The 26417-nt window shown below is 35.6% G+C and overlaps 1 protein-coding gene across 1 annotated transcript; it reads right to left on the bottom strand.

Annotated features, from left to right (window-relative positions):
* Window positions 1-203: 203 nt before the first annotated feature.
* On the bottom strand, window positions 204-25577 carry SLC6A15 (solute carrier family 6 member 15). Its single transcript, XM_082062064.1, has 11 exons — window positions 25231-25577; window positions 17174-17331; window positions 16555-16681; window positions 14507-14688; window positions 13185-13295; window positions 10080-10321; window positions 9785-9977; window positions 8621-8813; window positions 5734-5893; window positions 2949-3111; window positions 204-1499 (listed from the first exon to the last, which is right to left on the bottom strand). Exons 1-11 carry the CDS (start codon window positions 25517-25519, stop codon window positions 1128-1130), a joined length of 2190 nt encoding a protein of 729 aa, XP_081918190.1. The 5' UTR covers window positions 25520-25577; the 3' UTR covers window positions 204-1127.
* Between the last annotated feature and the right edge of the window lie 840 nt (window positions 25578-26417).

Below are 26417 nucleotides of genomic sequence, written 5' to 3'. Positions count from 1 at the left end.
GTTTAGCATTTTTTGTTTTCAGGTTCTTTTAGCATCTCTCTTAAGTTGGTAAATGTTATTCTTTGAGATAGTCCAGCTGAGGGAAAAGTGGGTTGTGTTATAATAAGTGTATTAGGAAATTACAGAGAAATACCTTGTCATCTCTTTATTCATAGGTTAAAATGTAATGCCATACAGCTCTCAACAATTACTGACTGAAAAAAATAACTGCATAAAACAGAAGCAAAACTGAAGGAGACTAATTAAAAAAGCCATCTTGCTTTAACTTTTGAAACTATTACATACAGAATAATATACATATTTACATTACAAGTATATTATATAAATATAATATATATGTAATCTTGTAACCACAATAAATATCAAGAAGGTCTTTTTTAGGTACACAGCATAGAAAAAAATGCAGAATCTGCACAATCCTTAAGATTCTTGGAGTGACTCACTCTTACATTGTTTTCACACTGAAAAAGCAAATATTTTACACAAAATATACAGCCACAGTTTATGCAGTCCCCAATGAACAGGGAATCTCTCCTCGCCTTCCTGTAAGTCTGCTCCTTGATTTTCTAATACTATTGCTCTATACAGCTATTACATAAGAAAATAGTTTGCAGGTTTGTTTTTTACTCAGCTAATAGCCTAAGTAATTAATCAGTGCTAACAAAATAAGTACAGCATATCTACATAAGGTATATACAAGTGTTTGCACAAACACAAGTTTGGTGAACTACTTCTGAGCTCACTTTTAATACTGGGGAGTTAACCTGAAAGCAGAAAAAAAGGATTTTCAGTGCTATTACCTTAGAATTATTTTATCAGTTGAGTGAGACCTGGGCTTTAAGATAGAAAGCTTTAAATTTAGCAATTCATTTTAAAAATCAAATTCTTGGCTATGCTGACAGGTGTAGGCTGCCGCTGATTTTGAATGTGTTCACTTCAGTGCAAACAAAAACCCAGAGAATTAATCCAAAGGGAGTTTTCTCAACCCATACGTACAGTCACGACATTTTAAAGACTGACGCTATGGAGCACCTGAGATTACACCCTAGTAAGCGAAGCTGACCACTTCTCGTAGGAGAGCCATGATCAGTGAGGGAGGAGAAACAAACACTATTCTTTTTCTGCAGTTACAAATCAGACTCCGGCATATCAGGCATGTCTGCCATCAGGTACCCAATACCATAACGTCCATTTGGTGCAGTATCCAGAGTTGGTGATCCAGTCTGTTTTCGATATATGTTCTTGCCAAAATTTGGAGATGGCACTTCACTTGGACTCTTCCCATGAATCAGACTTGTATTGTCTCCCTCCAGATTAACAGGTTCCTTTATTATCCGGCCTCTTTTGTAGGATACAGATGCCAAGCTACCAGAGCTGTCATCGATAAGGTTGCAACGGCGCACCATGAAGACAATTGGGACGGGCAATATGGCCAATACCATCAGCGATATGCAGACAATCATTCCCCACATTGGATAGCTGTGGAACTCTTCTGTAGCCTGAGCAACCCAAAAGAAAAACTATTAATACATATTTACCTAAAAAAGAGCGTGTCTGCAGTCCTCACCAACGTGTGCCATTTTCAAACACATACAGATTTTTTTGCCACCTTGCACCCACGATGTGGGCACCACTACAGGTCTCAAATTTGAACAGTCATGGAGATGTAGGATTATTATCTTTCTGGCAGTGAGCAGGACCAAAACACTGTCCCACAGTTTCCAAGGTGCTCAAAGCATTCTAGTAGAGCCCAAATCAAGATTTTCACATTAGGCTTTCTTCTATTTGGCTGTAGTTGTTCCCCAATACTTTAAAGGACATTCAGAAGAGACAAGTGTGCAGTGGTGTCTAACTGCGCCTCGAAAATAACTCCTTGTTCTGTAGGTTAATAGCTAGGTCTACAGAGGGACTTAGATCACACTGTGTAATTGTCCCACTTTGTATAAACTTCATGTAAACTACAACAGATTTACTGGGGTAGTGACTGCACCTCATACCTCTGCTGCATCCATGAATCACTGGCCAACAGACTGTTTGCCTAGTAGCTCAATTAACATTTAGTTGTGTACATAGAAAGGAACAGTATGTTGGGTATTCTAAGGTATTTCTCTTCCTAATTTTTGAGAGCAAGAATCAAACATAACAAGAACATTTTTCTGAGAATCCTGAGAAAGTAGTAGCGGTTGTCTGGTCTATCTACAGTAAAGCCAGCCTCTTGTATTTACACTTGACCTGTCTTTGCTACAATTTCCCCTCCACTGCCCTGACTAGTTTCGACAATTGTCCATCCAGAAGCAGTTCTGACATTCATTTATCTGACATTTTTCACTCCCTGTATTGTGCATTACAAACCTGTAGAAACAGCTGAGGGCTGATGAGCCTACAAATTAGCACAACTCTTAGGAGTTACCTTCATTGCATCTCTTTTTGGGGCCAACATGCAGCACTGACTCTGCAGTTTGTAAAGATAAGTTTTTTACAAATCAAACATTCCTATTAGAGGCAGGATTTAATGCAGCTGTTACCTACAGTGTGATATGTGTTCCCAAAGCAGAAAATTTATGACATGGCTAAATCTCAATACTTAATTCCACATAAAAATTGATGTGATATCTGAAATGATTTATTGTTATCACCCAACTATTTTCTGCAATAAAATAAGATTTAATGAAAGTGAACCACCTCTGCCACCCTTAAGAAGTTCTTCAACATACATCAACAAACTTAAAGTCACAAAAAGCATGAAGGTTTGTGTCAAGGAGTTATATTTTAAAGCAGAACTACTCTAAAATTAGGAAATGGTTTGTTTTACCCTAGTTACTTGAAAAAAAAAGTCATTATTTACACTGATTTTGAATTTCTAATTGCAATTTTGTGTCTTTTCATGTCCTTCTGAAAGACTTCAGATATGATTATTATGATGGCGATGGCATCTGGTATGTACATACCGTATCTTCAATCCAAGCACTGTAGCCAGGAGGACTTAATCCCATTTGGACAACGCTAGCTACCAGCAAACATAACAATACCAAAGGTGAAACATACTTCCACATGTAGTAATAATACTGGCTTGGAGAAAACCCAAGCATATCCTTCAAATCCTCCATAAATCTGTAGAAGGGAATAAAAGGTTATTGTTAGCACATACACTGAGATTTCGAGTACTATAATTGATACAAAGCATCTAATTTGAGGGAACAGACACACTGGAAAAATGCATGTATATAAACAGCTGCAGTTTAGATTACTCGATGGGCTGAAAAATAAAGCTTGTATTACTAGTTCAGAACAGAAGAACAGAAGGAATCACTACACAGTGCAGAGACTTAGTACACTTGCTGAACCATGCTGGAAAGATACTTAAACTCAACTTTCTATTATAGGATTCTTTTTTACGTCTTTGTATATTGTCTGCTGGGTTGTTTACTAAGGCATGTGTCATTACTTTTGAGGACATATACAACCAGCACATCTTACAGATTCTGCAAAATTAATTTTGAACCTACCATGTGTGCTGCAGTATAAAAAAATATCTTTATGCATAAGCTATCATTTGCATCATGTAAGTTGCTGAAATAAAGCTTTGTGAAGTTTTAAATCGGCCTCTTTATGCCTCAAAATTGCAATTTATGACATGAACACAACTTCTATTTTTGTACTCTTGACGGAGGAGTACATGGTTCCAGAGCCAGTAGAAAAAGAGAATATTTTTAGAATTAATTATTTTGGAGTGTGCACAAGCATTGATTCTGTTTTAACTCCTTTGTGGTCCCACTCCCTTTTGAAATGGGTGCCTCAAAAAAACTCTTCTAGCAACAAATACGTTTTCAAAGCAGTTACACATTTGAAGCTACTGTCACATAAACACTCAAAAATTTTTTTGAACTGCATAATTTGGGGTATTCTATCCCTTGTTTACACTGCAATGAAACACATTGTTATAAAGAAGCTGTATTTACAAATGGAGTGTGCCCTCTATAGATAGCCTTTTCTTTCCTGGGTTCTCCAGATCTTCACCCAGTTAAACATAAATGTATTACCTTCACTTTAAAATCTTTCCATCCTACTTATTCTCTTTAAAAGCTACCTAACTCCTTTAGCACTCATTCCAGTGTGACAGATTTTCCTTCTTGGCTACAGGGATTCACATTTTTGTCTTTTTTCTTTTAATCCTTTTAGCTGTACACCCTTTGGATGCATTTTTTTTTTTTCTATCTGATCAAAGATATTCTGTCTAATAAGACACATATGGATCTTCATCTATGAGAAAGACCCCTTGGTGCTATCACAGCCAATGACAACCTGTAGTTGTTGATTCTGGCAGTTTTTGCCAACAAGAATCCTATGTTCCTGAAGAGGGATATTCTGGAGAAGTATGTTTCAGAAGAAGTATTAGGAATACCCCAGAGGGAGATTCAGGTGGCCACTATGAATGAGAAATTTGGCTGTTTACTTTTCACTATATCCTGTAAGAACCCCTTCTGAAAACATGAATCAACTGCACTCTGATCCAGAAGCACAGTATTACCATGTTTTAGCCATTCCTCACAGGTAAGCTGCTGACTTTTGGCATGATTGCCTCTCTTCAAAGTGGAGCTACCTGACTGAATATTACCTACCCAGGTCACCTGTTGCATCTTTTATTTGCACGTGTAAAAACAAGTACATGGTGTTCTCATGTCTATGTGATCAAATATAGAATTATACATGTAGCCCAAGTGGGAATTTTCTCCCTTAATGAGTAAGTAGACCAGACACTACTTGCATAAACCAGAAAAAAATGTCTGGAAATCATAAAATTAAATTTTCTTATTTTACTTTTATTTCATTATGGCGAGGGACTAGCTGATTATTCAGATTGTACAAGTGAAAATTCAAATGAAAAACCACCCATTCTGTGTCACCCTTTGTACATGCAAAGGAATCACAGATGTTTAAATTACTTCAACATGCTAGTACAGCACACTGTTTTATCTGTGGATGGCATGAGTTATTTTTTATATAAACTCTTCTGTTCCTTAATTGTGGCACATATTGATCTCACTTGGTGAACTCATTCTGTTGATTTCAGCCATAAGAAGTAAAAAATTAGGACTTGGTCTCTCCTCTTCAGCCATCACTGATAGAAGGTCACTTAAATTCACTGTCAACTGTGCTGCTTCCAAGTAAGTTTTGACCCTATTCTTTGCTATCATTTCCTCTATTTCCCCTCTCACAACTAATGCCAAGAACAATTAATTGCTACAACAACCCCAAATTAAATGTAGTTCATAAACTGAAACTTTCTTACTGTTACTGCCATTAGAGGAGAATTTGCTTTGTTCCTGGAATACTGTCAATCTGGTCAGAATACTCATCCTCATCTGCTGCTTAGACCATGGTTATCACTTCTTGAAATGCTCCTCTTGCTGCCTTATTTCTATATAAATTCCTCATACTTGTGGATCCAGCCTCATTTCTAACACTCTAATTTTGCCTCTTTTACTGCATTATCCTCTCTCTGGATCTGTTGCAATCGCTCTTTGGATCCTGCTACACTGTCTTGATGCAGTATATCTTGCTCCAAACCTGTTCTTACAAGTAGACTAGATTCACCTCACAGATTGACCCACTTTCTACTTGCCTGTATTTGTGTGTATATTGCAAATACTTCATGCCATATAATTAAAACAGTAATAATTATTGTAATGAATACTGTTGATATGGACAGGGAGACACATTTCCTTCACTTACTTGTCTATACCATAAATTCGGGTGACTGCAATATTCTCCAAAATGACAACAATTAGCAGGGGCAGAGTAGCTGAGTAGTCATCAAACATTGTCACAAAATAATTTCCAGAGCGCTGCACAAAAATCAGGCCAATAAAAAACGCTACCAAGCAGCAGATGACTGGAATAAAGGAGAGAAATGTGAGCTGTAAGTACAACAAAGTTCCATAGACAAAGAGGAAATGGAGAGTTTGAAACAGCAAAGATATAACACACATTATTTCATATAAACAAAGCTGACAACATTGTCCTTTTTGGGGAGGTCTCAATTATAAGAATATTAGGAATCCTAGCTATTCCCTACGTAAGAGAAAAGTTATGAAACGAGAATCACTGGAACTGCCCTATTACAGTAGTCCTCAATAAGCAGCAGAGATTAATCAAGTGACTATTTCTCATTTAACTTTTAATTTTATGTGCATGCAAGGCTAAAATAAACAGAACTAGTAAGCTAAACATCATATATCATGTTACTTGGTCACTGGAACACTTTTTGCAATTTAGAAGTGAAAAGAACTAAAGTTTCAGACTATGATCCTAAAAAATAAAAAGGCTGGATAGATCATTCACAGCATGAACTTCCATTAGAATCTGTCTAAACGCATTTGTGCACTAAGCAATAAAATTTCTGCCCTTCTTTTGCTTAGGGACAACCTGAAATATATCTATTGAATATTTAATCCTGTATAATGAATCTCTCTATATTTTTTCCTACTAAATTAATCCAAAATAGGACTGAATGCTTAAGTAGCCATAAAATAAGTCAAATTTCAAATAAGCTGTGAAATCAAATGTATGTTTAACACCAGTAAAGGTGATTCTTCCACTTCAAGAGCTATTCTTTTCCTTCCACTGAGAATGTAGGCTAAGGACACACCTAAGCGGTCTAAAATTAGGTGAAATGAATTTGGGCCAAAGCACAAAATATCCTGACAGAATATACCCACTGCATAAATCCCAGATAATAAATTAGTATTGATTAAAGTAGTGAAAGGAAGACAATGACACCTTTTTAAACACTGTGGCATAAGACCAATCACTTTTTTCAACCTTGTCACGACTACTGTTATAATGACTTTCAGAGAACAGAAATTTAGAAATAAAGAGATGATTACAAACCAATGTGAACTCCTAACACAAGGTGACATAACCAGAACAAAGCTAAAATCTCTCCAAACAACTTACTCTCATTAATCACACTGAGTTTTATTACTGACCCTGAGAAAATAATTAGACCATCAGAACCATGTGTACATGAATTTAGAAATCTCTGTCATTCTTGTGTTCTCCCATCATATCTTACCATTGCACCTCAAAAAAGTGCATCTTTAGCTGTAAACTAAGGCTCTGGTGGTTACACTCATCAAATTTCAGCACATAGACATGCAGAGTCCAATTTGGAAATGCCTGAACACAAAATAAGTTTAAGCAAGAGTTGGTTTCCCTGAACTCAACAGGGACTTTTTTTTTTTTTTTGGCAAAAAGTTGCAACTGTGTTCACACTTCTGCAAAACTTGAAAATCTGTGGTTTCTGAGCACAAACTCTAGTGCAGGCATAATCCTTCTTAAATCCCACTGATACTGCATGAAACTTAACACAGGCATTTCAGTTTTATAAGTTAATTGGAAGCCATAATCCTTTGACTGTAAACAAGTTCACCAAAAATCATGCCTGTGTAACACTCAAAAATTTACCAGAGAAATGCAGTTCTTGAATATTCAAGAACTTACTGTAATTTTACAGTAATTCAAGGATTTACTGTAAAATGCTTCATTACTCCAGAGTATTGACTATATACCATGATATCTGCATATATACTTAGGGAAAACAGTCAATTTCTAAATGTCACACTGGTTATGCAATCAGAATTTAAGAGCTAATTTAAAAAAAAAGAAGTGGCCAACAGGTTAGGACTTCTGAAAAACCAATTTATTAATGTTTATGAAGAATTTTCTTCTTAGAGCTAGCACAGCAAACTAAAAAAATACATGTCTTCTGTTAAATATTACTTATTATCTAAATACTCAGCAGTCAGGAAAGAGCAGTGCTCTGCTGCATCAGGGGTTAACTCTTAGAAAATATACTCTTTCCTTAATAGAGTTAGATAACGTTATAATATCTTATTATATTTTTTTATTTTCTACTTCTCCTGTCACAGGTGTTGATGTGAAATCCAAATTTGTGTCCCCTGCAGCTGTCCTGAAGATTTTCAGAAACGTAACTTTCACATTTTATGCTGATGTTCTAGCTCAAAAAGAGAAATGGCCACAAGACAATCAGAGCTACATGAACAGGTTACACCTCACGTAACTTGAGACGTTTAAAAAAAAAAAAAAAGCAAAACAACACACATCTTATTTAAGACTCTTTCCACATTCTACAGTGAAAAAATATGTTCCTCTAGAGAGTAACTGTACTAATGTTTAACACAGCAAACATTTCAGCATAAATTAAGATTTCATTGGCCTACTTAGGAGTAATCTGTAGTAATTTGCAATGTATTTTCATTCTTTCCTTTTGTTTTGTTTATCTGATCTGTGACATGGGCTAGAACGGAAAGTATTCTGGAAGAGTTCACAAGGATTGCCCATACAGAAACTTTTAACAGAAATCCTCCGTTAAATTTAAAGTTTTAGGATCTTCCTGCTCTTGTAGCATTCAGGAAAAGGTTTTACTTGCAGATAGTAATGTGCCTGTGCATGGACGTACAGTCTGGAATACAGTGATTTATTGCTCTGTAAAATGTCAGCACTGAAAATTTTCATGTAAAAAACCAGGACTCCATACTCTCAAAAAAAAACCTTTAGCCTACTGCTCCAGTGAGAAAATAAAGTTTGTGCAACTCACCCGTAAGAATTTCCTTCCTGATTTTGAAGGTATCAACAATGGGTGTGATGATGCCTTCAATGGTTCCAAACATACTTCCAAGTCCCAAATTTACCAACATAAGGAAGAACATGACTGACCAGAAGGGCGAAGCAGGGAAGTGAGTCATTGCTTCTGTAAAGGCAATAAAAGCTAAACCAGTTCCTTGAACCGCCTGTCAATGAGAAAAAAATCCACGTTATTATTCATGGACAGTATTTTTTTATAATGTCATGGTCTGACTTGCTGTTCATGCAATGTTATTGATTAAATCGTTAAGTTAGAGTGGGAAGCTGCTATCTAACATGCAATCCTTCCAAAACTGCGAACTTAATACTATTTACTGAAATACTGGATTTGGCTGAAAATCTGTAAGTTTACTGATAATAACAACATCTTCCTCTCTTTCACTGATAATTTTGCCTGAGAGTTATTATACAGGACTGCTACAAAATACACTTTGTTCTCTCCAGTAAGTATATATAGGACCTCAGTTTTATATCTATTTGTTTCAAATTTAAATGGCAGGAACAGTATAAAACCTGCAATGTCACAAATTTGACATTTTAGCTTCAGATACTGGTGCAATTACATAGAAATCAGTGTTTAAAACTGGAAGTTCCTCTGAAAAAGATAGAAAAATATCTCTTCTTTTATAGATCTGGATTACTGTAAAGATTTCAAAACAGGATGATATTCATTAAGCAATTACATAATAAGTAAATAATAACTTTTTTATTTTCTAGTGAAGTAGTATTAATATTTAATAATTGCATCTTAACATTGGAAAACGTCAGCTTGAGATGTTGAATAGGTATAGCTCTGTTTAGTCTTTGGAAAAATCCTCACGCTCAACTCTTCTAAATATGGAACTTTAAAACCTCCTGGGGAGAGCAATATAACAATCAGAGTATTTTATAAATCAGTGAAGACTATATTAAGACATGGGATCAAAAAGTCCTCAGGAGAGACGGAATGTGACCCTGCACAGAACCATGTTTCCATATGGATTTCTAGAGGTGCACTGCTCATAAATAAATACACTGTGCTGATACTCTGTGTAAGCATACTTCACAGTTTACTTTAGGCTTACAAGTATTCATTTGTTCATAATCTCTGTATTTAAGACTTAATTATTAATCTCACCTTGTTAAGTTCATCTTCAATTTGACAAGATTTCAGACCAAGAGAATCAAACTCTTCTTCTTTAACTTTCCGAATAATGTCATAAACTAAATTGTAATCTTCTGCTGTAATGCTTGAGAAATTGATATGATGTGGGATCATATCCTGGCTCAGATTGCCTATTTTCAAGAGTTTTAAAATCTTCTCTGAATTTCTGTAAAACACAATAAAACAGAGAAATCAAACTCGATGATCTGTGCTCATTAATAAATGAAATACCATAAAAATAATAAAGAAAATAAATGGATATTCATACTGGATAACACATTTTTCATTTATGATATTGGCTTTGAAGCCCAGAACTGCAAACACCACCAAAGTTGCCAGCACAGAAGTGAAAAAATTGATGAAGGACACCAGTACAGCATCAAAATGGCAGTTGTTGTCTCTCTTGTTGTAGCTTGAAAAGGCAATGACTCCACCAAATCCAAGCCCTAAGGCAAAGAACACCTGAGTAGCAGCTTCTCTCCAGACCTTGGGCTCCAGCATTATTTCAAGCTGTTTGAAATTAGATATAATATATGTCAGCTATAAAATGCATTTCTATTATATGAAAAGACAACAGAAAAAAACAGGAAGACAACCTACATCACAAAATGCTAATACTCCACTACAAATGTATTTTCATTATGATACAATGAAAGCTAAATGTGATACCTAAAGTTGAGCAAACTTAGAGTCCAGAATTTCTATGGATTTTACATTATATAATCCTTAAAGAGAAATAGAGTATGTTCCAAATAATGTGACACTACCTATATAACTGAAATAGCAGCTAATTATACTGTGAAATATGAGATAATATATATATTTTACAGTATTTACTGTCTTTGTTATTTTACAGTATGTTTTATCAGTTGTTAGAGTTAATATTTATTGCAGGCTAATCAACGCTCTTATACATGCAGTAAGTATGTGGAACATTGTTTTGTTGCTACTTTTTTAAAAAAAGTGACTATGAGAAACACATGCTTACATGGAATTCTATTACATGCAAATACACAAAGCAAAATGCAACATGTGAAATAAATGCTGGCCACCATAATCTTTATAGTTCACAAGTCAAACCTCCCTTAAGCTAGATGCCTTGAACTTACCCTAAGGTCATGTATTTGAGGGACAACTAAGCCTTTTATTAAAAAATTGAACTGTGTTTGCTCTTTCAGATGACCATACTTCAAGAAACATCTTTGTTAAAGTTATGAGTCATCATCTATCTCAGATCCTTCTAGATTCTGAATCATAAAAAAGAAGCACATGTGAAATTTAAACACTAAATTTTCTCAAGTTGATTCAGAGCCTCCATTCATTTAACAGTGAAAGACCTCACTTTTGCAAATGTTTGGGTTTTGTAGCTGTTTAGGTTTGGCTTTTTTTTGGCTTATAAAAAAGAGTAAAACTAAAAAGCATCAGCATAGGTGCCAGTATCAGAAGACTGATTGTCTTACTCTGAGAAAAAATATAAATCTACTATTGTTACGATAACATTCTGAAAAAATTTCCAGTTTCCCATAAAGGTATCATATTTATTATAGATAGATAGCAGCTACCTTTTTATTCTTTTACATATAGCTAAAATACAACATACTTAAAAAAAAAAAAGTGTTTATGACAATAAACTTGTTCCTGACTTAAAATTTTTTGTTATCATTACAATGCACAAGTAGCTATTGCTCGTGGTTCACTCTGCCTGTATCCCACAGTCGTGCTACAGCTTTTCCACTAGAGGGAGCTCGAGGAATAGTCTTAATTTTCAAATCTGTAAATGAGTTAAGTATCAAAATACTTGCTTTCTGCAATATATTATTTGGTATGATCAAAGGCAGGACGTTCTCAGATACACATTGCTTAGCATTTCAAAATAAGTTTCTAATTGATTTGATATTATAAGGTATTTTCTGTGAAATTTTGGGGGCTCTGTATTTAAGCTTCATACAATCACTACAATTTCATTGCAGTAGTTGACTTCTGCGGACTTTTCATATACCTTTCTTTAGGTTTTTCATTAAGGCTATTATTTAGAATTTCTGCTTTGTTCAGACATGCCAAAGAAAGCAATTCTCTTCATTAGCCCTGTGCTCTCACAGCTGCACCAACATGTGCCAGCCCTCTGCTGTGCTGACACAATTCATCTGTGGGAGCATGCCGTGATTGTCTGTGGTCAAAATGTGGCCACTTGCTGAACTAATCGAGGCTGAAAAGGTGTCTCTACCTCTCACTTCATGTCTATTTACCTGGATTATTTTCAACCTAGATAATTTTAGCAACCATTTTTACAGCATGACTGCCTGCCCAAAGAAACTGAGCACAATGGAACAAATGGAAACCGCAACAGGTGGGCGAAACTGAATTCCTTCAGGTAGTTTCACAAAAGCTACAGTCCACATTAGTGCTCAAGTACAGAAACAATCAGAAACTATAATGAAAATACTCTTGAAGGTTTATATTCAATGATACTGCATGCGACACATAGGCCTCCTAGCCTCAAATTTAAGCCACAACTTAAATTCTGAGCTACTGAACTGGAAACCAGTAGAAGGAATTAAAACCAATTTTCCTTTCAAGACTGTTTATCTGAACACTTGAAACAAGTGTATGATTAAGTTATAACCTAACTAAAAAGTAAACATCAGCTGCAACTTATTTTAGGTCTAACTCCAGAAAGATGAAATAGTGAAGGGGAAAGAGATGTTGGTATTTGAAGGGAGTTTCAGTGGTTACTTTCCCTCAGTATCTAGTGGTACTCTTCCAGTTAAAGAAAGGATTAATACTGTGGCTGAGAAACCTAATTATAACTTCAAGAGGTCTGTATTCTGTCTCTACTATAGACTTCCTCTTTGTCAACAAGCATTGCATTTCTCTGTTTCTCAGATTTCCCCAAATTTGCCAGAGCAGCCTGCAAGTGCCTGCAGAACCACGAGTCTCTAAAGCGATGACAGTGAGTGAAGCAGAGCACGACTGTGTATCACAATGCAAAAATAACAATGTGATAGCTAACAAAGGTCATTTTTATAAGATGACAGTTCTCCAGAGACTCAAAACACCTTGAATTAAAACAACTGACAACACCCTGTCAACTGGCAGTAGCTACTATGTGCACTGATTCTAATCATCTTCTTATTTGGCTTTCATTTCTGAAACATCAGGGATGCAACTCTACACAGAACCTTGGAACACTTAGAGCCTTTGGACCTTAGGGCTTGACATTATGCCACTGAGGTCAACAACAATTTTGTAATTTAACCAAAGAAGAATATGGCCAAATGTTCTATGAAGACAGTAAGCTTAAATGAGAGCATTCACAGATGGTCAAATTGCCACTGAAATTTCAATACACTGCAAACACAAACTAAGCACATACCTTAGGTGTGAACATGTGACGAATTCCATCCACTGACCCATTAAGGAGCAGTCCTCTGATCAGAAAGCATAAAAGTACCACATAAGGAAAAAGGGAACTAAAATACATGATCTGAAAAACATTAAGAAGAAATTTAACATGACATCTATGGACTTTTATTTTTAATAGCTTCATTCGCTACTCAGTATCCTCTGGATATATGACTGAATTGATAATTATATGCTCTAAGAAACATGCAGAACATTTCCCATTCCCCTTGTCTCTCCAGAAGAAAGCAAAATCACATGACAGTGAAATAAAATCTGTACTATATTAAACCATAAGCTTGCCATTGTGTTGACTAACTGATAACAAACTGCTGGGCTTCCAGTGAAATTCAGTTTGAATTTAATGAGATGATGAGGAGAAGGACAGAAGCAGACTGTTTTAGAAATGCTTCACTTTACAAATACACTTCCATTCAAGTACGTAGTATGGTAAAGATATGCGGCTTGAATAGAAACTCATTCTGTCTTCAGAAGAAGAAAAGAGTCAATGGAAAGTACATAACCAATGGATGCAAATCGCTAAGTAATGCCTACTACCAAAACAAAAAAAATTACAAATCAAACATGATCTTTCATTCTCCATTATGGAAAATCAAATTTATTCTGCACATTCAAGTTTAGTGAAATGATTCTCTTGCTAGACCTGTTATTTGTTTCTTTAACTGAAATACACTAAAGAGGTCACAGAAATAGCAAATCATACAGTAGCCACTCCAGCTGACTGCATGTTCAGGAAAGAAGACAAGGTGAGGTGCTCAGATGCAAAGGGACAGTCAGTCTTTAGACAAAAGAAACAATCCAGAATGCTGAAAAGCAGCTATATTAATTACAGAGCATGCATACCAATGACAGTAATAATAAACAGCAAAATGCCAAGGAATTTTGAGGACCTGAATGTACTGCAATCATACCGTGAGTACACATGGAAACCTAATTCCTCGGACATTCAGAAACACGCAGACTTAGGCTGCATTAACAAATCAACAAAGCTGAGGTAAAGTTACTTGCAGCAGTTATGTTGAAGAGAACAGAAATTATTCTTCTGCAGATCTCCATTCCCACTAAATTACTCCAATTCCCACTAAAATTACTGCAATTTTAATGCTTAACTACTAACATTCCTCTACTTGAGATTATACAAACACTGGTGTGAGTCACAGATTGTAACCTGCTCCCACAGATTTCGTGAGAGAGTAAAGAGAGGGTGTGGTGAACAAAAAGGTCGTGAAATGTTTCAAAGTAAAACACTGTCATTTAGGTAAACAGCATACTCACTTTGCCTGAAGACTGAATGCCTTTGATCATGGCTAGGCATACCATGACCCAGGCAGCCAGCAAGCAGACAGTCATCTTCCAGTTTAAACCCCCACTCTCTGACAGAGAGCTGGAAATATTCAGTGCTTCTCTGTACCAGTAATAAGTGGTTGCAGAACTTTTTTCACACTCTGGCTCCACAACTGTCAAGAGATGTTAGCAGGAAGAGAACGAGTTCAAGACAGAGGTATCTTCCTAACATTTCATAACAATATTCTATCAATTTCCAAAATCTGCAAATTGTACTGTCATCATTTATTGAGAAACTAAATTCACAAAGAGTCTTAAGTCATTCTCTAACAAAAAAAAAAAAAAAAAAGTGACTGCTATTGGTGAAAGGTTCTTGGTACATCTTTTTAAAACACTTTTGGGATAGTGTATTCCTCTACACATGGTAAATCCAAGTCCTAAGAAAAATTTAATATTCACTTAAGTACTAAACAGCAGGTAGGCATAGATGAAGACATATATATTCTATTTATCACAGATAAGATTAGATTGCCTACAGATGATACCGACCTATATACTATGAAAAGTATCTCTCTGAAATCAAACACCAAACTATATTAATTTTGAAAACACATGGAAAACAAATTCTGCTTCAATATGACACTCAAATCAACAGGTACTTAATTACTATTAGAAATGATAAAATAACATAATGATACCAAAGTGATGAGAAAAGGAAAAATGTCTCCTACACCGTTATGTTAAATGAAAGTTGCTATATTTATTCCAGAAGTTTTTTTTAATTATAATGTAATTCTGCTTTACTCACATTACCAAACAGTTTAAGAAATTCTGTGTACCTAGACATATAACACATATAAATAGAAAGAATTCTTCAAATAAAATTTTTACTTAACTTTTCTATAAATTACTTTTATTCATTTTATCTCTAAGCTAGGTCCTGAGTCAAGGTTAATTAATGAAAAGGAAAAAATATGCTAATATTAAGAAATCTATCACAGGTGCCAGATCTTCACTGAAATAAACTGCCAAACATGATAGGATGTTATACAATACAATACTTTTCTGTGTTTAAGCTTAGTTCAGATGACCTCTGCTTAAGTTAGGCTGACACACTATATATTAATATTTAGGAAGGCTAAGAGTATGTAAACAAATGCTGTGGATCAATTAATGGACAATATTGTGAAATACAGTCAATTTAAGTGTGTGCCAACATTCAAAAATTATTTCAAACAACTGAAGCAAGCAACTCTGGAAAAGCCACTATACAAATACTGTACAACTTTTCAAATGCCTCTGGTTATCTTCTTTATTAAAGGGGTAAAAAAACACAAAAGGTAACTAAAGAAAATTTAAGATCTGAAATAAAAAGAAATTGAAATAAATATTTCACATTTCAAGCGGAAGAATAATGGAAAGTGTGTAATTTTTAAGAGATAACAAAAATCAAGGGATAAGGAACTTTGAATGCTGTTGTATATGTCCATGTGAGACCATCTCATCACAGCAACAAACCAATGACCAATTATCTCATTTCTATTGCTTTACAAAGCAAACAATGCTTTTATCACATGCATTTCATGGATGTTTACAATTTTCCATTTTCTGCTTCATTAGTAGTGCAACACTTTTCGCTTTGCCACCAGGAAGTATCTTACTAATGGAAACGTAGAAATATCCTTCTTCCACCTTTGTTTTTCACCAAGCATAAAATGCAGTACCAAAATCAGAAAGCGGTGATCAGAATTTTTTTTTTTTTAATCTGCAACATACTAAATACCACTCTCCTAGTTTCATTACTCTTTAAAATGCTGTTGATAGTGATGTTGTTTTCCAAATACAGTGTATTTATCTTAGGTTTGCTGTATTTTTCCCAAGTATATAATGCAACATCCTATTAACATGCAAAACGAGCTTCAGATACAACACTTTTTCCCACAAATATGCCTTTGAATTGTATTTTTTCTCATTTTTGTTTGAAAATATCAGATTTTATATATTGTATATAATTTTTAATAACATTAATATGGACTTACATGTATGAGATGTATTTTTAACTAAAGGACACTGGTCCCATGGTAATGGATGCTGAAAAGACTGGGAAAAGTAAAACAGACTCCATCCAATAATTACATTGTAGTACAGGGCCACAAAGAAACATACCTATTAAAAAAAGAGATGTATCAAGAAAGTTACACAGATTACTACATTTGTTTATTTAAAAATATAAAAATCCTTACTGAACTTCTGCATATTTCTGCACATCAGCCACTGAATCTAGCTTTAACTAAAATAAGTCAGAATGAGAGCAGAATGTCTTGCCCCACTGAAGTACCTAACATTTTCTAAATTTTCACTTTTCTCTGTATTTATTATGTAAGACCTATATTTTTACAGGCTTTTTTTTCCTCCTGAAAACTACTTGGTTGCCTAGTTCCCAATTTCGAAAGAGTCACAAAATACAAGCTGACTGGTTTTACAGACACATCTGTATTCATATTTTTAATGTACTAATTTAAGTTTTAAGATCTTCCAAAACATTGTCAACTGATCTTTAAACCCAGCTACAAATCAGTGGCCTTTTCCTGCAGCAAAACAGTGAGTCTAAACCATACAGACTGAAACCAAACCACACAATTAATGTTAAAAACTTACTACGCAGCTTGCAAATCCAATTCCTCCAAGTTTGGGGCTGATATAATTCCACACACCGATACTCCCGCGGCGGATCCTCTGCCCCACAGCAAGCTCCAAGAAAAAGAGTGGAATCCCTATTATCAGTAGCAAGACTAAGTATGGCACAAGATAGGCACCTGCAAAAGGAACAAAGTATAAATCAGGGTGAGAGGAAGAAGAGTCAGAACTTGACACAACAAATGTGAAACCTTCTAATAGCTTTGAGTTAGAATTAGTGTCATTCACTGCAAAGTTTTGATAACATGCAAAGACTATTTGACCTTTATCTTGGCCATACATCTTGTAAGCTATGAAAAGCCCAGAGCCATTGGATTTCTAAAGCACTGTAACATTTTGAGGCAAATCTTACTGAAAGTGACTTATTATCTAACCTAGTTGATGCTTGTGAGAAATTTTGGGCATCTTTTTAGAGACATACTGCTGCAATCAGGAGCTGAATCAGTATTTCTCAAAAAGCTCTACACCTTGACCTGTAACAGAGCAGCAAGACTGAATTTGTAAAGGAAATGCAGAACACACTATGCATACAACATTCTAAATTGCATCCAGTCTTAAGAGGTTTCAGAAGACCATCCTGTTGATTTCTCCATGTGCACCTCAGATACTCAGAAAGGGATTTCACAACGTACAGTATAATGATTCTATCCAGCTAAGCAAGAAAACTGTACAAGCCCACTTCTACCAGGCTGCAGACACAGACTAGAAACATGAGGTGGAAATGGAGTACTGCAGATCCAGATCTTCAGTACTCACAAACTCTCCTTCAAGCCATATTTGAGAATGTAACTGTTACTGCACTGTTAAACACATATATGTAAAACAATTCTTTTTTTCAAGGTCTTATTCACAAGAAGTGGTCATATACAATTCTAACTTCAGAAGGCATCCCCATTTATTTAAGTAAAACTAATTGCAAGCAAATATATCCATACACTAAGTGCACTGACAATTTCAGAGCCTAACTTCCTAGTTGCTGTTGCAGAGTATTTAGGATTAGAGCTAACAAAACATCTAAGAGTCAGCAACTACCAGTGTAGCAACTAATTTTCAAATGCATGGCTCTCATGCTGCAATCTACAGTACTGTGCTGGCCACCTAACTCAAAGGGCTTAGGACCTTTGATTGCAACCACTGTAAGGTTAAAGAAAAGCACTTAAGAGATGCAGACTGCAGCATGTTGGAACAAACTACAAAGCAAAGATCTAAACACCTCAGAAGCTTAGAGTCAGAGCTATTAGATTGTATCATCAGTCCATTCATCCCTGTGATGAGAGAAGCTGAGCAACGTTCAGAAACCGATCTGGGATTTATCCTTAACTCCAACTAAATCTTACTTTATGTGCCTTCATCCAGCATCAACTTCCTACGGCTTTTTTAGGAGTCTACCAAAATATGCCATCATTTGCACATCCTTAGTAGCTAGCTTGTCCCATGGAACACAGTTTATTTTAGAAAAATTAAACCTTCCTGAACTGTGCAGGAGACCTCAGATTTTCTGGCACCATGCACACCTATTTCAGTCCACTTGCAATTTTGCTCTTCATGAAATACACACAAATTGGACATTGCCAGCCATTACAAAGATCTCACAAAGATCCTAAGCATGGAGTAACTACAGTGTTGAGTCAAAGTAGGAAAAAAGACAGAGGAAAGTAAATCTAAGAAAAACTACAGGTGGACCAGACAAAGAATATTGATCTTATCTACCTCACAGTCTATAGGCTGTTAGCATGAAATAGCTTCTTGTGTTTTACTCTAACATGATAATATGATATGCAATGATACTGCTTGAGCAGCACGTGGTCAAAACCTATGCCAGGCTCTGAACAGTGTTCTAGTTTTGAGGTTTACAATACTCCTTCACAGAGCCAAACCATGGTCTTATCTACCCACTTCAGCACAGTACGGACGGCCTACTGAGGTAGCAGCTACATTGCCATGCCGTAAAGAACGCAAAGGACTTACTTTCTACTACGAAAAGAGGGACAACAGAGACAGAAGGAAATACACATGAGGAAAATTGAGGAATAGAGTAACAACCACATTCCAAAATGAGGGGGACTATCTGTCTTAAGAATATATGACAAATAATACCATTATATACCCTTGATTTATCATCAGCACTCTCTCAAAATTTCTGTGAGAGAGAAGGAGACTGTAAACACACAATGCAAATGAGAAGATTCGGCATCATAATCTTGTCATAATTGAAAGCCAACAGTACACAGTTTTTTAAATAGTTTAACACTACTGTAAATGATACCTGAGGTCTTAATTAGACAGGTGTTGCATAGCTGAGCAGAGACAGGCCTAAACAGCTCAAAAACATTGGGGCCTAAGTGACTTACCCTGTATCCCACTGGATGACTGTACTAGAGCAGGAACTGAACCCAGCTCTTCAGTGTCCCAGTCCACAACCTTAATCACAAGGCTGCAAAGTTAAGCACATGTTTAAAGACTGGGCTGACGTGGGTGTTTTATGGTGCAGTATCAACGTAAGTTGCAAGATTTATCAGTTAGATTCAACTAAACGAGTTAAATAAATGTGGTGTTAAATCCACATCACATTACACATGACACAACCCTGTAATTCAGTGTGGGTAGCCAGCAGAGTCCACATCTATACTGCAGCGCTTGTGCAGAGCACCTGAAGCACTGGTTTTCTGATTAATTAAACTTGCCAAGCTCCTTTCTGATCTTGTGCCCCATCCCCAGAAGAAGGACATAATGGAAAATAAGTGCACATAACGAGTTTCAGTATGATATAGTTTGGACATAGCTGGATTAAACAACTGTATATCACAACTGCAAAGGGCTTCTGTGCCCTACAGCCAGCATGAAACCACAGCATCTCTCGACAAGTATTTTGTTTCAGCGTTCCCTTGAAGTTAGACATACTGTTAAAGAACTGTAAGGCATCTTCACTTCATCATAAAACAGAATCACTATGGAAACAGCTCAGCATGCCTCTTATTTGCCAGGGCGTGAAAACACGCGTCTTTGGAGTTACAATATTGAGTAAGGACCATTTTTCTTTGAATTAGAACAACAAACTATACATGCTGGCTGTGGACAGCATCCTACAATTAGTTATAGTCTACTATATCTGCCAGCCAAACAGCCTTCTGAATATTACAATTCTGTGTAGTTTAGGATCTCCCAGTTTCCTTCCTACACTTAAAAAAGTATTCTACTGCAGAGTCTCTTTTTTTTTTTGTGTGTGTGTGTGTGTGTATGTGTATAGTTTGTCCTTAAACACTGGCTTTCATATTAAAAGCCCATCTCAACGTCATAAGGGAAAAATACCTAAAAAAAAAAACACCACCTTATCCTTCTTCAATAGACTGAATGACAAAGATACGAAAGATGTCAGGAACCAGTGAATGTTAATACTGTACACAGCATTGCTTTGATTTCTATTTTTTATTTAATCAAGCACAGTAATAGGATACTGGTAGATCGTCTCTCTTGGTATTACAATCTGTGCTACATTTTGCAACACTGTTGATAGAAGAGGAATAGTAACAGTGGTTATAAATGCTTGGGGTGGGGGGCAGGAAACAACATAAAATGATGTGGTTCATAGCAATTAAAGAGTAGGAAAATAATTTCAGAACCAATAATGCAAGATAACATAACTATCGCCATCTTGATAGTACAGAAGAGTTTTTCTTCTCCTAGCCATTCTTGATGTAACCTGAAAAATCTAACAACTTTCCAGATTTATTTCAACTGCTGCTGTGACAGCTTTTAATTAAGCGTCTGGTGTTTGATTTAATTCTTACTCAATGAAGGTGAGCTTTACCAGTGTCTTGAGGAGACATTCCAGTTCTGGACACATTTGCTAACAGAAAACTAGTGAGAAGCTGATATTCAGACAAAGATCAACATATTTTCAATGTTGAATGTTAAAATGTTTGAAGTTATGACAAGTGGGCAACAAAACACTATAGGTTTACAGTGTATTAAGCTCCTGTAAGTTAAATTCTTTACCATTGTAAAATACAAACTGCTTTTATCAGGAAAACTCTGACAAAAAGGCTTTATGTTTTATCTGTAGGTTTGTAGTCTATCCCACTGATAAAACAGTCATCCTGTCACTAGTCTTTTACAGTTTAAATATGTTCAGGTGTGCCTACTTACAAAACTGTGTTTAAAGGATAAAAATTTCCTTAGTTTTAATGAAGAATTACACTTGCAAAACAAAAATTAAGACATTTTCAGCACATTGAAGTACAACTATATTTTGACTCGGATAATAGTTTAAATCAGAACTCACAAAGTATTATTGAAGTCAGTGAATTCAAGGCACTGATTATAAATTATTGATCAAAAGCTAAATAATTAAACCACTGAATCCATACTGAGTTTTGGAATACAAGGGAATACTTGCTTTTCTCCCATTCTGCTTGTCACAGATGATCAGACTGTAGCTTCTAATGATTACTAGGTCTTTAATAGATTTCATACTATTTCCTCAGCACTTCTCAGCAATAGCTACTTTGCTTTTTATAAGACCACAGAACTTAACTGTTCAATCTGCTGTTATTTCAGTATAAAATCCAGAGTTCTTAACTGTAAAAACTCTTGGTGTGACTCAACCCATGTCAATCTTTTCAAAGTATAATGGCAAGATAATGTGATACAGATTTCCCCCTACTGCTCACAGCTATTATCTGTTTAGCATTTACTAGTCCTTTTGACCTTTTAAGTCCTTTTGATATTTTAAGACTGTCCTCAGAAAAAGAAATCATGAGTTAATGCTCAGGAAAATGCGACACAAAATCTTTGGGTGTGCAGTACTTTGTAGACACTCTATAACACCTGCAACACTAGCACTTCTTAGATAACTATGTTCACTCATCTTCATAATAAAACTCATTGGCATATCCCTTATTCTAGCAGAACAGCTAATTTAATTTCCTTCTGTTACTTCTAATTCATGAAAGTACCATTTTACGTCTACTAATCCTAGGAGAAAACAATAACCAAACAGATGAAACTTTAATTTTTTCCTTTGTTCGAAAAACGTGAAAGGTGTGTAAGTGATTCACCACATGATAGTAATGAGCAGCAGGAAAATATAGGCCTAGTTTGCTAAGATTTATTAGCCTTACTGCAAGACTGGGCAGACATGAGTGGTTTATTTTTAAGGCTCACTATCAACCAGAGGAAGCTGAGGAAGCTTTGAACCTATTGCATGCTAACATAGATAATGCAATTGTTACATAGGAACTATTCCTGTCTGAACAAACACACGTATTTGTCTTCATATAGTATAAGGAATAATAAATAAACTGTATAATGTAAAAATGATAATTATAAAAAACTTTTAAAGCTAGGTTAGAGTATACCCAGCCCCAATGCAAAACACCTGTGTGAGGCATCAAGGAAGAAACAGCTTTTTCATCTGTTAGGCTGCAGAGTGGAAAAGGTGCCTTAAGTGCTAGATGGGGACTGGGCATTGCCTACCAGGGAGAAGGGGGACCTGTGGTTGAGGACAGACATGAAAAAGGCAGAGATCTACAGTCAGTTCCCCAAAACTTTACTAAGACTTTCAGCCCCTTTCATCTGCAGAGCCTAAAACTCCTTTGAGCCCTGCCTCTCATTCCAAGTAAATGAGCACCCTGGAGTACTCCCAGTCTCTTCCCAGCCTTTTTCTTTCTTTTAATATTTCCTGCATTACAGCTACATCCCACACCTGGGTCAAAGTTTGTCCCATCTGCGTACCAGCCTCTTCTCTCACCTGTCACAACAAACTTCTTTGTGGAAAAGAGCCAAGTGTGAAAGAAAGCAAAGAGCTGCTCAGTCTAGCTGTAACTTAAATGACAGTAAAAAATACAAGATATTACTCTAAATATTTATTAATTTATATGAATTAAAGCAACAGGAAAAATTGTGAAAGGATCACAAGAAAGAAAGTGAAGGCAGTTGTTTTGGCAGCACAGACCAGACCTACTAATAGAGATTGGAAAGATCTAGAGAGTATTAATGCAGTGTTGTGATACACAAGTTACCTTTAAAGATGGTACTGCAGACACCTCACTGAAGTATTACAGAGCTAAGTCGGGAGTGCTGGCATACCACAGACCATAGCCATAAACAAACCCAGTCTCTCTAGAAACAGGGCAGTAAACACCCATTTTTTTTCTCCACAAAACCCTCTAATAATATACATCTGTTTGGGCTAACCTTTCAGTGTCTTTCCTATGTTTATTTTGTTGGTTTTGTTGTTTATGTCCCAGAAGTTTAAAAAACAAAAAGACAAAACTGAAGATTACTATACAGTTAGGATTTGCCTTTTCTCTTATGATGGCTTTGGAAGAAACCTGTGAAGGAAACTAATGAGTAACTATGTTTTCTTCTTTTTGTTTTAAACTTGGAATAGATTTATTGGTTTACCAATTTTCAATATACTCCACTTGCCTGATAGTATTTGCCAGATATAAGTTGCTTAAACATAGGGAAGAAAATAAATAATGTTTAGACAAGACTGCAAGTGGAAAACTTGCCATACACTCCACTGAAACAGTTCTAATGCAAATCCACAGAAAGGCTGTTTACTTTATATTCAGGGACTTTTATAGTAAAGCTTTCTCAGCAAAAGACTATAGAACAGTTCTAACACTGATATTTACAATGGTTTGTATAAAAACACTTGAATTTTACCTAGAACGAAACATATATGAAACAGAATGTGTAGCAGAAAACTGGAACCTCGTATGTCTGTAGTTTTGTTTGCCATACATTTGGACTTTTCCCTCCCTTCTTCCCTCCCTCTATTCTTGTATATGCTTGTGAGAATTATCTGTTCATCTGCATGCACACATACAGGCACCAATGTACTTTACATGTCTCAGTGTTCTGTGACAACTTCTCCATCTTGCATTATGGCTAACTTGAAAACCAAGAAAGCGTTAGCTCTAATGATCACTTGCTTTCCTCTGTTGTTCTGAAGACTGCAATTTGCTAGAAAAGTGCAAAAAATTGTCAAAAGCCAAGTACATCCTTGCCTCACTCATGTGCAGAAAAACATTACGTCTGCACAGACTATATTTCCAAGTCCCTGCAATCACAACACAGGGGAAAACATTTAATTTCAACCTCAAATGACTTCAATCTATTTCTTCAAGTTTTGTTAATGAAGTACCATAATCCCAGGTGGTTGGGGTTTGGGGGATTTTTTGTGGTGTTTGTTTTTTGGGGAGTGTTTTTTGTTTTGGGGGTTTTCCTTCTGTTTATTTTTTACTAAAATGTGAAACTATTGATTACTTTAATACATTGATATTTGATATTAATTTACACTCACTGGCAGAGTAACTTTAAAAGTGCCTCACGGTATAAATCCACCAACCTAAGGAACATACCAACATATCTTTTCAGTTGGTTTAAAGGAGAATCCAATGGGCTTGCAAAATTATTAACTCACTACACTAAACACAGACTTTCAATAGGGACACAACTACATAAAACAAACTGTTGTAATGCATTAGTCTAGAGGCTACATCTTGACAACATACTTATGATGAAATGATACAGAACATAAACATTCTAATAGCTACATCTTTAAAAAGTAAAGGTGTGAAGCTAAGTACCACTAAATACTAAAGACCAAATACTGCTTTGGCCTTTAAAGTGGATGCAGATTTAATGCCTTGATTTATTGTCCAAGGACCATAAAGAACACTTTAGCATAACAATAATTAGGTCCTAAATAATGCAACCCCTATATAAAGATGTGTTTCACTTAACCACTAGCTTGAATTCCAGTTAAGATCATACCAAGAACTTTCTACCCTAAAATGAGGAAATGGAATCTTAGAAGAACCTACTAACTTTAACAGATGTGTCTCTCTAAATAAAGAGAATATGGCTTTTTCCTTATAGGCTCTGGCAGAAATTAAAAGAAAAACCTGATATGCTGCAGCAGGTTTTACTGTGGATATCTCTGCTAACCTTGAAATCTGAAAGGTTAGCTTCATCATTGATCTACGACTAGCTATCACAAGACTTACCTCCACCATTTTTCTGACACAGATATGGGAATCGCCACACATTCCCCAGTCCCACAGAAAATCCAACTTGTGCCAGAATATATTGAAGCTTGCTGTTCCAAGCAGGTCTTTCATCTTCTACATCTGAGCCTTCTTCAACATCTGCATCTTTTTCTTCTTGATCATCAACAATGAGTTCACTCTTCTTAAATGCATCATCTGAAGAGTCTTCATTAGAGAGAAGGTCCTTAACTGACTCAATGACCTCATCATCTAGTTCTCTTTTCACTACCTTGCTGTTCTTAGGCATTTGTAGTATGAAAAAAACAGCAAAGAAGTTCAACTGAGATAAATGGACAAGCGCTGAAGAAAGCTCTCCCTCTGCTTGGTCAAAAATAATGAAGAAATAGACTGAAGATGGTGCCTGATGAGTCCTTGATAACAGGGAATCAAGAGTAAGGACTTCTGTTTCTGAACGTTTGTTCTACTGAAAGTATCTGTGAAAAAAAATAAAACAGAATATTATACCACTATGCAGAAGAAACTTAATTTGCGAATTATATGCTTTGGTTTACCTTTTTCTGCTTATATCAATGATTTGACAAGAGGAGAAACAGAAGAAAGGGAAGTTAAACCACTTCCAAATTGGAGGAAATAAGTCCACCTTTTGGTCTTAAATATTTATGTAGAATACATTTCATTCACTTGCTGAGTTTTTTTTGGGGGGTGTTGTGTTTTTTTGTTGACTTTGGGTTTTTTTGTTTGTTTGTTTTGTTTTTTGTGGGTTTTTTCGCTGTTTTTTTTTTCTTGGTTTTGTTTTTTTTTCCTAAAGACTGATAGGCTAATTGCTCATATTTTGACACCATAAGATTCTTCGTGGCAGGCATAATGGGGTATGCACTTTAGATAAAATTTAGGAGCCCAATTCCATTACTGTCTGACTCAAGAGATGTACTTGAATTTATTAAAACATATTTTAAACAAAGTAGATTAAGTTTTTCATATCATTTCAGAAAGTCATGCAGCAATTAAGATTTTGATACATAGGGTGCTCCTAGTGCTTCAAAAGCAAGGGTGACTTATTTTCCTGTATTCTTCAAAGAATATATAATCACCACTATCTTTTAAAGGAGAGATGCTCATCTCTTATAAGCTTCAATGCTTTAGGTAGTTTATTAGAAATAGAAAATAATTAAACATACCTGAAA

The sequence above is a fragment of the Streptopelia decaocto genome (assembly GCF_964273445.1).
Source record: "Streptopelia decaocto genome assembly, chromosome: 1".
NCBI classification, from domain to species: Eukaryota; Metazoa; Chordata; class Aves; order Columbiformes; family Columbidae; genus Streptopelia; species Streptopelia decaocto.
The sequence above is the reverse complement of the archived record's forward strand: the minus strand, read 5'-3'. Positions and strand labels throughout refer to the sequence as shown.

Coding starts and splice junctions, on each gene's coding strand:
- SLC6A15 (XM_082062064.1), bottom strand. CDS start 25,519: ATGCCTAAGAACAGCAAGGTAGTGAAAAGAGAACTAGATGATGAGGTC. Junction 10,322..13,184: donor GTCACATGTTCACACCTAAG/GTATGTGCTTAG, acceptor AATTTCAAACAG/CTTGAAATAATGCTGGAGCC. Junction 3,112..5,733: donor CGAATTTATGGTATAGACAA/GTAAGTGAAGGA, acceptor TCCCTTCTACAG/ATTTATGGAGGATTTGAAGG.